General features: G+C 31.4%; 2 protein-coding genes across 3 annotated transcripts; both read right to left on the reverse strand.

The window, feature by feature from the left end:
* Positions 1–1,493: 1,493 nt before the first annotated feature.
* LOC108450509 (vacuolar protein sorting-associated protein 60.2-like) lies at positions 1,494–4,451 on the reverse strand. Its single transcript, XM_017748167.2, has 7 exons — positions 4,159–4,451; positions 3,843–3,994; positions 3,523–3,616; positions 2,899–2,970; positions 2,701–2,812; positions 2,254–2,411; positions 1,494–1,706 (listed from the first exon to the last, which is right to left on the reverse strand). Exons 1-7 carry the CDS (start codon positions 4,225–4,227, stop codon positions 1,653–1,655), a joined length of 711 nt encoding a protein of 236 aa, XP_017603656.1. The 5' UTR covers positions 4,228–4,451; the 3' UTR covers positions 1,494–1,652.
* A 2,539-nt stretch (positions 4,452–6,990) lies between these two features.
* On the reverse strand, positions 6,991–12,106 carry LOC108453664 (vesicle-associated membrane protein 727). 2 transcript variants are annotated; one of them, XM_017751910.2, is made up of 6 exons: positions 11,970–12,106; positions 11,168–11,386; positions 10,889–11,087; positions 10,669–10,789; positions 7,455–7,517; positions 6,991–7,349 (listed from the first exon to the last, which is right to left on the reverse strand). In XM_017751910.2, exons 2-6 carry the CDS (start codon positions 11,355–11,357, stop codon positions 7,206–7,208), a joined length of 717 nt encoding a protein of 238 aa, XP_017607399.1. In that variant the 5' UTR covers positions 11,358–11,386; positions 11,970–12,106; the 3' UTR covers positions 6,991–7,205. The 2 variants fall into 2 exon arrangements, with proteins under 2 accessions (XP_017607399.1, XP_017607400.1); XM_017751911.2 differs by having other exon boundaries at positions 11,930–12,045.
* Between the last annotated feature and the right edge of the window lie 4,381 nt (positions 12,107–16,487).

Here is a 16,487-nt window from a genome sequence, read left to right on the forward strand (position 1 = left end):
AATGATATCCTTATGGTGAATGTTGTCCTAGGGGAATGGTTGATGAAACTGCATGCCGAGACTACATGCCCTTAAGGATGCTATACATGTCCTTGGGGACTACAAATTTGCTTGATTGGTACGATTTAGAATCCTTCTCGAACATGTTCAATCTAAGTTCTCCTTGGTTTTAAATTCTTGGATTTACATTAATGACAAAAATGGTTTACATATACATTTTAGTGGAGTTGCTAGGCCTACTCTGCTTGGTATGTATGCCGGACGTAATGGAGGCATAGGAATATGTTTATTTTTCAGAATAGGCACTTGTCTCTGGAGAAGGTGGTTGTCTCTTCGTGAAGGAAATTGATAGACTGGTTGTGCCGAGTTGTCAGGTGAGGCTTAATACCTTGGAATTTTAGAATTCAGGTGGATGACATGCTTAAGAACAATGCTGGTATGGCTTCGTTAAGTATATTAGCTAGAGATGCACAGGGACTAGCTGTTTAGGTAATTGCAGTGTTGAGCAAGCTAAGCATTGGATGATTTATGATGGTATTTGATTACTAGGGGCAAAAGGTTTTTATCGGGTTTTGGTGAAAAGCGAGGTAAAAAGATCTCTCCAATCTTTCTAAATTTTGATATTGAGCAAATTTATTCTTAAAAAAAATTGACGCAATTTACTTTCTATCAATTTCGAAAGTAAGCAACTAAGAACAATAATCACAACATTTATATTTTTAGTCATAAGCAACTAAAAACAATAATCACAACATTTATATTTTTAGTCCATTTTATATAAATTTGATAGAATATAATAACAAATTTAGTTATCATAATTTACACATTTTATCAATTTGCTCATGATTAAACAAATTAAACTCGCATCATATATTTTTGATAACTTAGGAGGCAAAGCCCTCAAGTACAAACTTAAAAGAAATTAATAAGAGACCTAATTACTACTGTCATGATAATTTTGTAGAATGTGTAATATTGAGGTTAAATTTAATTAATTTTTAGAATCAAGATTAAATTAATAAAATATGTAAATATCGGGTTAAATTTATTACTGTACCAATCATAACTAAGTACAATTCACAAAAACATTAACATTATAATTAATTATCTTTAATTACTTATTATCAAAATTGATAAGAATTAAATTGTACCGATTTTGTTGTGAGAGACTACTACTACTAAATTTCAAAATTGAGGACCAGAGAAGTCTACTTACCTGGAAAGGGACTGCGTTGGGGCAATACAGGCATGTTAATGTTAGGCTGACGAGCTACCAAACAGAGCTTTGGATGCCGGATTCTATCTCTAAGGAAGCAACGATGGACGATACGGTGCAGGCATATTGGCGGAGAGTCGAACGACATCCTTGAGACTTGTATGTAAGTTTCGTTGTATATTCTATAATTTTAAGTATAGTCACTTCTCGTGACACTAAATCAAGACAATAAATATAGTGTAAATATAAATATGAAATGACAACATGAATACAGAAATTTCCAAGTCAAATCAGTTATAATATTATATAGCTCCCAACCCGAAAAATTAAAAATCAATTAAATTGCACTAGTAATTGAAAGTTAATTCTGCACAATATGTTTACAAGGACGTGCTTCATCCAACTTCATCTTACAGTATATATATTAGCAAATCTTTTAACTGCGGACAGATGCTCGAGGAACAGCAGGGAAACCAAGTTCATCCTCAACCTGCTCACCATCCAAGTTACAAAACAATACTAAGATATAATTGGGAGATTAAATTCAAATACAAATATCAAGATTTAGATATTTCAGAAGCCTAAAAACCCGTATCGCTCTATAACTTATGTGAGCTCGGGAAGCAGGATATCAATAACAGTTATAAAGCAAATGGAGATTGATGGAAACGAGCTTCCTATGGAAGTATAAAATGTATACCAAATCTAACAGTTTTTCAAAAACATAGTTGTCCATGTAATTCTAGTTTCTTTAAGGATCATATCCTCACACTCATGGCCAGATATGTGTCAGACACAGATACTTCAAGAAAAGTAATGTGTCAGAGCAACATCGGTTTTTGTCATATTTTTTAAATTGGGCTAGTGCAGGTGAAGTGGAAAATTAATTTGGAAAAAAGAAAGTTAAATGTTTGAATAAAATCCTAATATACCATATCGAGCAGAAAAAGAATGGGATAAACAGTATATATATCCTGATTCTTTGTATTAGATGCTAATCTAAATCTTGACTAAAATTACAAGTATATAAAGTTTACCTGGGCATTGGCCCTGCCAGCTGCTGCTGTTGCATTTCCTGATGGAGCTGTAGGCAAATTGAGCTCTGCATCCAAATCTGGTTCCTCCTTATCAGGTTGAAGATAAGAGGGAACACCATCAGCTTCAGTTCCCATGTCTGCTTCCAGAGCATCAAGTTCTGCAATCCAAAATGGACCATAATAAGGTATAGATTGCAAAACATAAGTTAAATGTAGTTCTACCAGACCATAAGGTTTTTCAGACAATGAAGCTATAAGTGCAGGCAGCAAGCCCCCAGAAGAACATAAGAGGACATTCACAAAATTCAAAGATATCAACATAAGTTCCATCAGTGACTTCCTCCAGGTAAAAGAAGTTTGCAACACTTCAATCAAATTATACAGAAGGCAACCAAGATATGAAATTTAAAGTCCATTCTTGTGGACTTCGATAAGGTCAATGCTTACCGCCCATGAGTTCATCCTCATCAATATCATCAGGCACATTATAGCTTCTGCCTAAGGTCTCTTGAATTTCATTACTCATATCCATCATGTCCATCATCTCATCTTGCAAATTCTATAAGAAAAAAGAAACAAATATCAGTGGAAATTCATTATAATGGATACAAGATGGAGAACGGAAAGTATAAAGAAAGCACAGACATCTATATCTTGAATCTTCACAGTCTTCATCATTCCTTTCAGCTCCTTGTTGGCAGATTTCAAGGCTGTCATCTGGGACAGAAAAATAACTATGATTTAAAAATTGCGAGTAGTAGTTCAAACATAAGTACCGCAAGAATGTTCAGGGGCATCTATAATCCTCTTAGCTTGAACAAATGACAGAATAAGTATAAACAATTTGGGATATAGATTATCATTCATCACCTATTCATCTCCAATTTGGAACGGTTTATCCTACCTCTCACAAGGTAGGAAGCCAGTTCCAATAAGGGAACTGAAAGAGCTCAGCTTGAATTGTCCCGAATTATGCCCTTTTGGGCACTATCAAGTAACACATGTTTTACAGTAAATATAAGATAGTCCCAATAAATCCACTATAGCATGCAATAAACAGTAAATATCAATCTTATAGAAACAACAAATGACAACTCAAGTACACTTATGCTTCTGAAAAAGCATACACAAGATGAGAAATTACCAATGACAGAGCACATATCAGTAATCATGTCAGAAGGAAAATAATTGCCTTATCAGTTGATGCAAGTTTGTAACAGGTCAGATACATAAATGAAATATAAAAGTATGTCAAAGGCTACCACATACAGTTTGCTGAGCATCTTTAAGACCCTCAGAAGCAAAAGCAACTTGATCGAGGTTGAACGTCTGGTTATAAAGCATATCACGTTGCCCTTCATACCTATACAGAAGCCAAAAGTGTGAGAGATAGTGACAGAGAAAATGAAACAACACTTACTAGATGAAGCAATAACCACCATTATCCACTCAACATAACATATAAAACGTCAAAGTAACAGGAAATACATACTTCAGAGAAATCAAATACATAGAAACTCAACATAAATAGCGTTAGCAATAATTATGGAATAAAACTAAGGAAAGATTTGATAGAGAAAAGCATGTACATTCGTTTTTGCTTGAGAACCCTCATAGCTCGAGATTTAAGAGCCTCTTGAGCAGGGCCAGGCCTTGTCTTTTTTATCTGCTCTTTATACCTACTCAACTCAGCATCTAGCTTCTTCAACTTCTCATCAACCGTATCCCCTCTTTTACTGATCTGATCACATAAATCCAATCCACATGATTTAAGAAATCACAAAGATTTTGAAATGAAACAGCCTAATCAAACAGACAAACCCTAATACTACATCAGAAACCAACAAATCAAACGAAAAAATTAAAAGAAAGAAACGAAAAGATAAAAGGAGATTAGAGATAGACCCGATCGGTAGCATCTTGGATAGAAGGCGGGGGTTCCTTGTCTTTCTTAACGCCGAAGACTCTCTTCATCTTCTTTCCTTAATTGTAAGGTTAAAGAAAGAGAAAGGAGAGGAGACGGATTTAGATTTAGATCTTTGGATTTTGATTCTGATTTTGATTTTGATTTTGAAATTGGAGATAACGAGGAGCTGTTTTGTTTGTTGGGGCTTTGGATGGTTTCTTCTCCTTGTCTTTCAAATTACGCGTAGTTAAAAAACATAATAAGAAGTTTCTATGAAAGGGATTTTTGGGATTTGGAATTGATTTTTTTTTAAAATTAATGACTTGTCTTTGAGCTGCCACGTCATTAATCAGAAGTCAGATTTCTAGAACGTTTAAAAGAACACAATTTCACAAATCTTAAGAAAAATCCATATTAGGAATTAATAGATTTATGAAATATAAGTTAAAAAGTTTAATAATACATTACACAAATTGAATTATTATTATTATTATTTGGTTTATAATTAATTTAAATTTTTATGATATAATTTTTTATATTAAATTAGAGAAAATAACTTGAAAATTTAATATAAAAATACTTTTTCAAAAATAGCATATAATAAGAGTTATTTGTTGCTTTTTGTTTACTCAAAATTTTATTTCAAAAATATTTATAAAAAGATTTTGAATTTTTCCGAATAATATTAAAAATTATAAATAAAACTGATTTTATGTAATAAAAAACCCAAAAATTAAAATTAATATGAAAAATAAAAATCCAACCGAATAATTAAAAAATCCATAAAATTTTGAACCGAACATACTCTAAGCACTGTAATATTTAAATTTAAGCCCACATAATTGTTTTAAAATTTGATTTCATTTATTATACTTCAATATTATTATCTGAATGTAAATTTGGTTTGAATAAGTAAATTAAAACAAAGCTTTTAAAAGTGAAATGGATAATGAATTTAAAATCTAAATTCAGATCCACTATTCATAGTATTTTAAGTTATTTGAATAGAAAATTTAGATATTTGAATATATTATCACTAAAAATAACATTGATTCAAACGTGAATATTTGAAAATTAATAGTCACATAAATCCTTTGTAGTTTTAATAATAAAAATATTTTTACTTTCATTCCAAAAAGTATTCAATTTAATTCTAAAATATTAAATATTGATATAAAATAAATATTTTTATGTTTTGAATATTACTTTAGGTAAAGAAATGAAATTTTAAATTTAAACTTAATCGATCTATCTTAGATTGTTGTATCATATTCACAAAAAGACATGTGACAAGCTTATAAGGCTTCTGAACAGTAAGCCTGTCGTCAACAAGTCAGGAAGTCACTTGTGATCTAACCTTCTTGGGAGGCTATTTGGACAATGAATGGCCTGATTTTCATTAAGAACACATCACGTAAATTCAATTACTTTATCCCATCAAAATTAGAATGAATGATTGACAGAATCTGTCTTATCACAGATATCATCATCTCATTGAAGACATCCCTTTAATGATGACTAGATGACAAGTCCAACATGTTAACACCATATTGCATATGACCCCTACCTATAAATGCCCCAAAAAATGTTGAAGAGAGGGGAGATTCTTTAAAAATACTTATCTTACACTCTTTCTATACTCAACCTGCAAACTCTTTTTACCTTTATTTTCCATATTTTCTGATTCTCTCTTCTGATTGGGTGAACCGACCATCTCAACAACCATTCTCCTCTCTTTTGTACCTTTCTTTTGTTGAATGTTATTTCAACATAAGTAAAGATGTACTTTAAAAAAACATCAATCAATGATCCATATACATGTGCAGTGTAGTAGTGAGTTTGGTTTTCTTTTCTTTCATGCTCCTTTTATCTAAACTAACAATAACAAATAATTAGTATTTGAAACACTGTTAATGTAAATTTTAATTTCATAACTAAGATTTAAATATTGCAATATGTCATATTCAATTTTTTTTTTTACATCTTAAATGTGATATGTTTTTTTTTTCCAACAACAATAATAACAGCAAAAGCCTCAAAACCAAAACTAATCAATGCTCAGAGGAAATCATAAATCGCGCTAAATTAGACTTATGAATACTATGAACACTGCATATTTGTTCGAGATAAATTTACTGGCTGCTATGGCATCAACAGACGAACAAGAGATAAGTGTATCAGGTAAATCCTATGTGGAAGAATGTGTGGAGATTAAAGCTTCCTTTTCAACTAATCATCATTCTATGGAAAGTGTGTACCAACAATCTACTAGTAGATCAGACTTGACGAGGAGAAACACAAATACTTCAGGTGTTTGTCCATGTGAAAATAAGGAAGAAACAGTTGACCATCTGAGTTGTATCTTTGAACAAACAAAATTGCATCATCAAAGCTACTAGTAGGAGTATTATTTTTATACATATTTTAATATGTGAATTAGTAATAAGCAAATTCTTTTTGTAATATTTAATCACTTCATGACCTATTTTTAGCAAAGAAAAATTTCGTTCATTTTAAAAAAATCTTATTTTTATAAAATTAAATTTGTACTAATTATTTTTATTTTATATCTAACTATTATAATGCATAATAAATAAAATTTTCTCTCCTCTTATTGCTCCAATGTTGATAAAACTACGTTGAGTAAAGGAAGATGTTGAAGAAGAGGGTTGGAATTTCTACATTATGTTTATACTCATCATCCGGATCGTTTGGAAGCAATGAAATAAGTAGGTTTTCCAAGGAATATTATTTTAAAATAAGTTTAGGGAAAAAAGATGAGTTCAAATTTGAAGTTAAAAACTTTTCTACCAAAATTGAAAATTAAAAGATTACAAGTAAAAAACATTCATATAGAAAACTTCAAAAAAGTATAAAATTCAAAGCTTTGATTACATATCTTAAACGGCAAGGTAGTGCTACATAACAACAGCAATCCATGTACAAAGTCAAGAGCATAACTATATTTTGTACATCTAAACAAATGCAGAATTATTATTTTTTGTATATATAAAAGAAAACATAGGCAATGCAATGGTTATCAACGTTAACATTTGAAACCTCCACACGCAAAAACCCACAAAAGGATGATCAACACAAGAATAGCTCCCCCCACCATCAGTTTCATTTGCAGATTCTGCAGCCACATCCTCCGCCGCAGTTGCCGCCCTTGCCTCTGGAAGCTATCAGCCTACAATAAAAATAATACAAATACAAAACCCTTTATATATATATATTGAACTTATAGTTGAACCTTTTCCGGATTTGTTCAATCAAAAGAGAAAATAGCACCAACCTGGAATTGTAAGTTCTCAGTTTTGTCCACTAGAAGTTCAATCTTCTCCCCGCGATCCAAAACCTGCTCAAAAACTGAATTAATTATTGATTTGATCACAATCAGCTTCAGCATCTATTATTAGTTTTCCTTTTGATAACAAAGAACAGAGAAATATCAAACAGTTATATGGAAGGAACAAACAAGTTAAACACCATTGTATTGGGAAATTATCAATTCAGACCCCCCACCAAAAGACCACCACCACCAAAAAGAAAGGGACAATCCAGAGTCATCCAGCCACATAGAACATTTATGATATTTAAAAGGCTCAAGAGATCGACCATAAGCAAGAGCACGAAGATAGACAGCAAGTTTCTACACCTAATATATTCTTAAGAATATTCAAGCAAGCTCCTCCCTTGTTTGTCCAGAAGACCACAATCCAAAACCAATATATACCATAACTTTAGCAACACCATTTTCCATACCTTAGTTTCAAGGAAATTAGTGAACTGAACACGGGGTGTTTTGCCACAGAAAAACATTCATTTCAAGCATAGTCCTGAACCTTTAAATAGAAATTTTTGGAATGAAAAATTTTAGTTCTTATTACATTAACCCATCAAACCATATCTATATATAGGCATTTGTACTACTAGTTGCCAAAAATTCCATGGCATGGTAAGGCACAAGAAGATATTCAGTTGAGGTACGATACTACTACATGGTGTTTGGGTTGAGACCATACTGCACGGCATTAAACTAATGCACCACAAGGAGCTGGATGTACTTTTAAAGTCCTTACTACAACATCGCTTGCATAGGCTGCATCCAATAAGAGGTTTATCATTCTTACACATATATTGACTGTTAAGCTAAGCTTTGAATCAAGAAATACTTGATAAATTGACCAAGCCACTAACTAACAAAACCAGAGTAACAGAAGGTTGAAAGGATTATTATCCTACATAGTGACAATAGAGCTCATAAACTGCAAGATCAATATATGATCCTTCATTTAATTTAGGAATGAATATAAATATTTTCTTTATATTGAGGAAAAATTATATTTAAATTTCATTTTAAGTTAAAAAAAAGAAATTTCAATTACATAAATGAAATTTCCTTTAAACTTTTTTATTAAAATAAAAACCTATATGTTACAATAATTTAATTTGACAAGTTATTTTTTGATTTAATCTAATTATTTTTAAATATATTATTTTTAATTTATATTATTTGTAATCCCTTTAAAATTTTTTCAATATATTTTAATTATTAAATACAATAAACCTGTGCATCGCACAGAGATAAAACTAGTTGAAGTATTATCGAGAACATGAAAATTCTCATTAAAGCTTTGGTCAGTAGGTTGGAAAGAAAATTGGAAGGATTGAACTAACATAAGCATCTCTCTCATTTTCTTTCCTCTCATCATTCCATTTGGAAGGATTGATTTTTATGCATTAGAGTGGAAAATGATCATCTCTCATATTTTCTTTCCTCTCACTTTTCTTCCCAACCAAGCACACTCAAAATTAATTTTCTTTCCACTTTTCCTTTCCTTCCTCCCATCTCTCCACTTTTCCACCCAACGAAGCACACTCTGTTTGTTACTACGTCATATTAGCACTTTTTTTGGAGAAGCTTTATCTGTAGCTTTGTCTAAAAGCTGACACGAGCTTCCAACATAAGCTAGCCTAAAATTATAAAATTTGGATAGCCAAACACCTTGCTTTAGCTTGTTTTAGTAGAATAGCTCTTTGGCCCTTTGTAATCTTTTGAACACAGAAACCTTCTTGCAAACTTAAGCCATGGTTTTACAAAGTGAACACCAAATAAGAGGATTTTGCATTGGAAGACCTTAGTAACTTCTATCCACAAGACAAATTTATTTGATGTAAATGGGAAATAAATAAGCATCACACCACAGTTTGTAGGCAACAAGCGCAAAGGAATATAGTCTTGAGGCATCTATAGATAAGGAGAAGCATTGCTTGCCCCAGAGTTGCATTAATACACCACAACTAGCTAGAAACATTCTTTCCTTATTACATGCATAATCATCACTCAGCAGAGGTATCTGAAATTTGATGGCTAAAAACATCCATACGAAGAAAATATGATCAACTAACCCTACATTGGCAGCTATTTTACTTGGCTTTTATTTCAGTTGGCCGTCAACAAAATGCCTTTCTACATGATAACTTTGAGGATAAAACTTACATGAAACCAATTAGATTGTTGCTCAGGGAGAGTTAGAGCTAGTATGTTATTTGAAGAAGTCTTCACATAAGTTAAAACAATCTCCTACGGGCGTTTTTAGTGATTGTCCATGTGGATGATATGGTCTGTCATTACGAGTGATGATAGTGAACAGATACAAGTATTGAAATAGCATCTACAGACTAAATTTCTGACCAAAGATTTACTGATTAGTGATCTAAATTAGGGTTTAAGCAACACAAGCCTATCACTCTAATTTCTGATAATCAAACAGCTCTTCACATAGCCTCAAGTCCATTCATGAACCCTCAAATCCAGCAATGTTATCCTTTCTCCAATCCCTCCAACATAAGACCCTTAATTTCTTTCCTTTTTTTTCATTGGACTGTATGTGTTTTTTTTTTTGGGGGAGGAGACTTTCTTCTTCAGTTTTCTCCTATAGCTACCACCCTTGAATTCCTCATGATATAAATGAAATATGGAACTTGATTGTTAATTTTCTACCCAAAAACATAACGACCACTACTCCAAAGACAAAATAACTAAAATAAAAATCTTGAAAATCAAACTTAAGGTTGAAAAGTCCATTGTTGGTTGGATAGAGGCATAAAATTCTATGTTTCCACTTTTTCATCATTGAAGAGGTTTTTATTTATAACTACATATAAAAATTTGAAACATAAATGTACAAAGAACAGATAATAAAAATTTGAATACTCATAACAGCAGCTAACATGATAGTTAGCATCCTTCAATATAGTTATTTTAGAGCCCCAACCCCACCAAAACCCCTTTATCTTGAAAAAATTTAAAAAATAGAGAAGAAAATGTATCCAGATTAACATAAGATTAGAAGTTTAAGATTTAGAGTATAGACAAGTGCAATGGTAACCACAGAAATCTGCATACCACAGAAGATTGCTACAAGACAATTGATCTCTACTTTCAGAACGACACATCCATTTTTTCCACAATCATACCACTTCTCAAGAAAACAAATACATACCTTCTCAATGTTATCCATCATAATCCCCTTCACCTCAGTGATTTGAGCTTTTAACTTCGAGAGCTTACTCATTTCTTCTGGATGGTTCATACAATATTGCATGTGCTCCTTAAGCCTTGGTCTGTTACACAGAGCAAGGAATTAGAGGTAAGGCTTCCCCCATGTATATAAACATCATAGGGTAACCAGGAAAATATAACAATTTAACCTATGTACGCACCCAAATTCTCTGTCAAGATTATATGCAATGCTAAATCGGTCCTCAAATAAGTCGTCATCATCGTCATCATCAGCTAAAGGATGGGGACCCTCATTTCTTATACTTGCACCATATCGTTGTTTAAAATCATCTAGCACCCGTTCAAGAAAAACGAAAGGCACACTCCTGCCAACTGATTCATCTGCGACAACTAGAAACACTGCAAGTGGAAACAAACACCATCACATATTTTGATATGAAAAAATTGACCGAAATCAAGAAATAATGAGAAATTAGTACCAAATCCATTGTCAATGAGGAAGTTAAATGTGTGACCGTCACAAGAATACGTGAACTTGCTGCTATTTGAAGGCAGCTTCTGTAAACATTGAACAGCAATGGTACTAAAGTTCCCAGAATATGATGTGTGCTCAGCTAAAACAACAGTTCCTTTTGCAACAAAACTATAAATCAAGCCCTTTTGATTCATTTCAGCAGGGTATTCTGAAGTACCTAGATCTGCAGAGCGCCATTAACTTAGCAAAGCATTTATAAACATAACTACAAAACTATGATTCTTTACTAGAAAAGAAGAAACAATTGGCAAACAAATTCCGGTGAAGGTCAAGTGACTTTAAAAATGATAAATGCAACTGAAGCTAAACGAATCCACTGAGATCTAATCTTCCTAAATTTCGATACAACCAATTCACGCCAAACTAAGGTAATTTGCAAGAAAGAATATATCACTATACTAACCAAATTCTATTCTTAGAAGGGGAAAAAAAAACCTTTCCTTCAGCAGATCTTACGAAACTCAAGAACTAAACCCTAATGATGAATTAAACTTTAAATAGAATCTCAAGGGGGAAAACGAAGAAGCAAACTGTCTGTATTGAGTTTCAAGTTTTTTCCTTTTCATTTTACTGCAAATCTCTCTACTTTTTCCCCTAAAGAAAGGGTACCAAAAGAAGATCAAAGACTGAAATTAGAAAGATTTGGTGGATCTAATGACAGATTTTGATAATTGTCAAGAGAAGGGAAGATAAGATCGGAAATTACCATCAAAGAAAGGAAGTTCGGAAGATGAAGAAAAGCTTACCTGAAACAAGTTGGGATGGATTTGGTTCTTAGCCTATAAGTAATTAGCGTGACATTGTCAATGACGAAGCGAAGCTTCGTTTAATACAAGTAGCAAGGGAAATAGATGATAGTTACATCTTCCACACGCGCGAACCACACATCGGTTTTTACATCTTGGGTAAACTACACCATTAATCACTAAACTATGGGTAAATTTTTATTTTGGTCACTTAACTAACAACAGTTACAATTTGGTCACTGAACTATTCAAAAGGTTTCTTTTAAATCACTAAACTATTCAAAAGCTTCTATTTAAATAAAGTTCCACCAACGAGTTCCAAATGACGATTCAATGATAAGTACAATAGATCAATACCTATTATTGAGTAGAAGAACACACTTTAGGTCCAAGTAGATATGTTGATCAGTTTCGGAGATCGAAGAGAAAAATCATTTGAATTTTGGTTCACATATTCATGACATCCAAAGCTATTTCATGAAAAAAAAAAAAACCGCACTGTAAAAGAGAAAGGAAAGAGAGCTTTCGGTTGGTGAAGGTAGTGCGAATAAAGAAAGTCATATAACATCGATTTTAACTGTCTTGTGACTTAAATGAACAATTTTGAATAGTTTAGTGACCAAATTATATTTTTTAGTTAAGTGACTAAAACCAAAATTTGCCCATAATTTAGTGACTAATGATGTAATTTACCCTCACATCTTTTTTACGGATTTTTTCTTTAAAAATTGAAAAAAAAAAAAAGAGTCTATTTATCGATCAAAATAACTTAGGATAGGTTATCTATATATAACTATAACAATATTTAAGATTTAGATAATATTTTAATTTTTAATTTTCAAATTAAAATTATTACATATTAGTAATATTATTTAGAGATAAAAATTACAAAAGTAATTTTATTTATTAAAATATTATTTTAATAAAATATAATTAATAGATTTTTATGTAAAAAATATTTTATTAAAATCATATTTTAACCAAAATTTATGATTTTTATTTCATTCTTAAGATGTTATATTTTGAAAATCCGAGTTTGTTTTCTTAAAAATAGTTGATCACAGAAACATAACCGTTTTTCGAAAAATCGTTTTACCAATTGTCTAGCAAAACCCAAAACAAAATCCAAAACCATAAAAACCCAAATGTCCCGAAATTTCAAAAATTACAAAACTCTCAAATTAAAAATTTTAAATAAGCCAAATTTATGTAAATAAAGTTTTACAGAATTGTGAACATAACAGAGCTCCCGTCACACCGACCCTCCTAAGTCTGAGGGTTTCTTGAAATTATCAGACAAACAAGGAGTGAGTTTTTATAACTCAGTGAGTAACTCAAAAAAAAATTATATTTAATCACATGACAGAACAAATGCAGTCATATTTCTTATCCAGAATCAAAATTGTGTCAGAGTAGTACAGATACAGATAAATATAATCTTACTCCCATCCTCTACATACTAGCTCTGACCATCCCAACACACCATGGGGGTATAAAACACCTACCTAGCCTACACATCACTTAGTGTCCTTACTACACTTTTCAAAATAATCGCAGCAGTGCTGCCAGTATAATGACGAGTTAACACCTCACACAGAACACTTTCTCCACATAATACATAACCTGCCTCATAGCCAGATATAAACAAAATACTAGAAATAACAGAAATAACAGATACCAAAGTTTACATATCATGCATGCTCGTATAACAGATATTGAACATGTTTATACATAATAGATCATACATATCACATCACATTACATGCATTTAGGCGTTATTTATGTCAAATTTCATACGAAAAGATTAACAGATTTCATGCTTTAAGGCTTATATAAACACATACCAACTCCCACGAAAGTCTTACAGTCGATCGGGACGACTTGTATGACCTTAGGGAAAAATTCTGAAATTTGGGCCTACACACTCGTTGTAACGACCCAAAATCCGTGGGCACCAGAAAAGTGTGTTATCGGGCCTCCGTCTTAGTGAAATAAGTTCGAAAATAATTATTAAAAATACTTATGAGTCTAGTAGTGTGTTTAATTAGGTTTTAATTAAGTAAATTTAGCTTAATTTAGAGTAATTAGTAAAAAGGATTAAATTGAATAAGGGTAAAAGTTTAATTATAGATTAAAGAAAAATTAGAAGGACTTAAGAGGAAATTAAACCATTTCCTATAGCTGAGGCGGTTTAATGTGGAAAATATCAAAGATTTTATTGATTAAAAAAATATATATATTTAATAATTAAGTATATTATATTATATTATATTATATTATATTATTATTATATATAAAAGAAACAAATAAGTTAAAAGAAACAGAATGAAAGCAAACGAAACAGAGAAGAACAGGGGAGAAAGAAAGGAAAGAAGAAAGAAAAGGGGAAATAAGGTTTATGAAGCTTGGAGTTAATTGGTAAGCTCAATCAAGTCCTTTTCTCATAATTTTGATATTTTAGAAGTCTTAAAACAAGTTTTGATGAAATTAAGTTGTTAGTTTGGAAGTTCTTAGGTTTTAAACAAAGTTCATGTTGAATAAAATGATGAAATAGGGGTTTAATTGAATGAAATTCAAGTTAGAATAGATATAAGGATTGAATTGCAAAGTAAGCTATAAGTTTTGTGTTTTAGGGATTAAATTGAGGAAAATTCGGAATTAAGAAAATATGTTGAAAATTTAATAGTTAAATTTGAGTTTAAATGAAATTTGAATAGGAATAAGGTGTGAATTGGTGTTATAAATTTGGTTATTAACATTTTACATCAAAACAGTTTTGGGAAGTAGCAATGGTTTGACTTTGAAAATTCACTAAAAATTTTATAAATTGAACTAGAGGATGAACAAAATATGGAATTAAAGCTTATTGAGTCTAGTTTCTTATAGTAGAAACAGTGTAAGCAATTAATTGATGAATCAAGAGATATTTGAAATTTTGTAATACTGGTTTGGGGTGATTTCGAGATGCCCTGTTTTAATTTTGGAAAATCATTAAAAATTGTACAAAAATTATTATGGAGTGTAATTTATATATGTGAACTCCTTAATGAATCTAGTTTCAAAATAAATAAACAAGAACCTTATTCGAGTCTTGTACAATGAGATAATTTATTTTTAGTAGAGAGAGGTCAGAACTGTCAAATGAAATAACAGGGGAGTATTTAACGAATAAACTGTATTAAATGGCTGGACCAAAAATTCTGGAAATTTTATGGTTAGAAGATATATGAGTCTAGTTTTAAAGAAAATTTACGGATATTAATTTGGAGTTTCGTAGCTCAAGATATAAATAATTTAGTAACAATGACTCAAGTAGACAGCTTAATGGTGAAATTATATATATACATTAAAAATGGTTAAATTTGCATGTTTAGGCTCATGAATTAAATTGAATCATGTTGTATTGATGATTATAAATTATTATTTTCGTAGCCAACAAAGAACCTGAAGCATCAGCATCGAAAGGAAAGGAGAAAATCATCGAGGACTAAACGAGAGAATTACGGTGTGTATTACTATAATTCAATTTTAATTATTATTGATTGCTGAATTTTTATTGTTATGTATGGTAAGTAAGACTTGAGGTAAGTATGTGAAATTGATATGAATATTGAGTGAAAATGAAAGTGATGCAAATTGAATCAAATTGAATTGAATAAGTGAATTATGGAATATGTAATTATTTGAAAAGTGTATTGATTGAAAATGATTGGTGATTTGAATTGTGAATTGAAAGTGATATAGGATTGAGAAAGTGAATTGAATACCCTATTAACTAGTCGGGCTGAGTCGGATATAGTTGGCATGCCATAGGATTGGAAGTGTTCAGGATTCTTCGACCTCGAGTCGATGAGACCTGGGTGTCACTATATTTCTTGGATAGATTCGATGAGGTCTGGGTACCAACTTTACTTGACTAGGCCGATGAGACACTGGTGTCAACTATTACTTGAACTATCCGATGAGGCTTTGGGTGCCATATTGGTGTGTTTGGTTGGATCCGTGTATCCGCCAAAGTCCGAATTACGTTAATAGGGTGAAAAATTGAAATGTGAATTGAGGCATTGAAGCGAGAAGAATTATGAATTGAAATGGGAATTGTGATAATAAGAGAAAAGTATGAAACGTATATTCATAAGTGATATAAATTTAAGTTTGAGAAAATACATTGATTTATGAATTAGTACATTTGACATTAATTGTTAGGTATTTTAATATTTATGTTTTTACTATTGTTGATATAATTTGAATTATGGTAATATCATCGAGTATATCCATACTCGCAGACGGTTGTTTCCGTGCTTGAGTTAGTAAAAGTCAAGTGTCCGGTTCAGCATCCAGAACATTCCCGACTCCAACACAAATTTGGTGATGTATATTTTTCTTTTGGGTAAAGGTGGCATGTACATAGGTGTTGTATAGTCACTTGAATATGCATATTACTTTGGGTAGTGAAGGTTGAATTATAAGATTTAGATAGTTTAAATGAAATGGTAAGAAAAGTATATGATATTTTGA

The sequence above is a fragment of the Gossypium arboreum genome, chromosome 5 (assembly GCF_025698485.1).
Source record: "Gossypium arboreum isolate Shixiya-1 chromosome 5, ASM2569848v2, whole genome shotgun sequence".
In the NCBI taxonomy this organism is placed as follows: domain Eukaryota; kingdom Viridiplantae; phylum Streptophyta; class Magnoliopsida; order Malvales; family Malvaceae; genus Gossypium; species Gossypium arboreum.

What these genes read in the sequence shown, in the direction of transcription:
- LOC108453664 (XM_017751910.2), bottom strand. Translation starts at nt 11,357, where the DNA reads ATGAATCAAAAGGGCTTGATTTATAGTTTTGTTGCAAAAGGAACTGTT. An exon ending in CCTCATTGACAATGGATTTG is followed by an intron (nt 11,088 to 11,167) that starts GTACTAATTTCT and finishes TTCCACTTGCAG; the next exon opens with TGTTTCTAGTTGTCGCAGAT. An exon ending in TGATGGATAACATTGAGAAG is followed by an intron (nt 7,518 to 10,668) that starts GTATGTATTTGT and finishes GTTTTTGAGCAG; the next exon opens with GTTTTGGATCGCGGGGAGAA.
- LOC108450509 (XM_017748167.2), bottom strand. Translation starts at nt 4,227, where the DNA reads ATGAAGAGAGTCTTCGGCGTTAAGAAAGACAAGGAACCCCCGCCTTCT. An exon ending in GTTCTCAAGCAAAAACGAAT is followed by an intron (nt 3,617 to 3,842) that starts GTACATGCTTTT and finishes GCTTCTGTATAG; the next exon opens with GTATGAAGGGCAACGTGATA. An exon ending in TGAGGATGAACTCATGGGCG is followed by an intron (nt 2,412 to 2,700) that starts GTAAGCATTGAC and finishes TTTGGATTGCAG; the next exon opens with AACTTGATGCTCTGGAAGCA.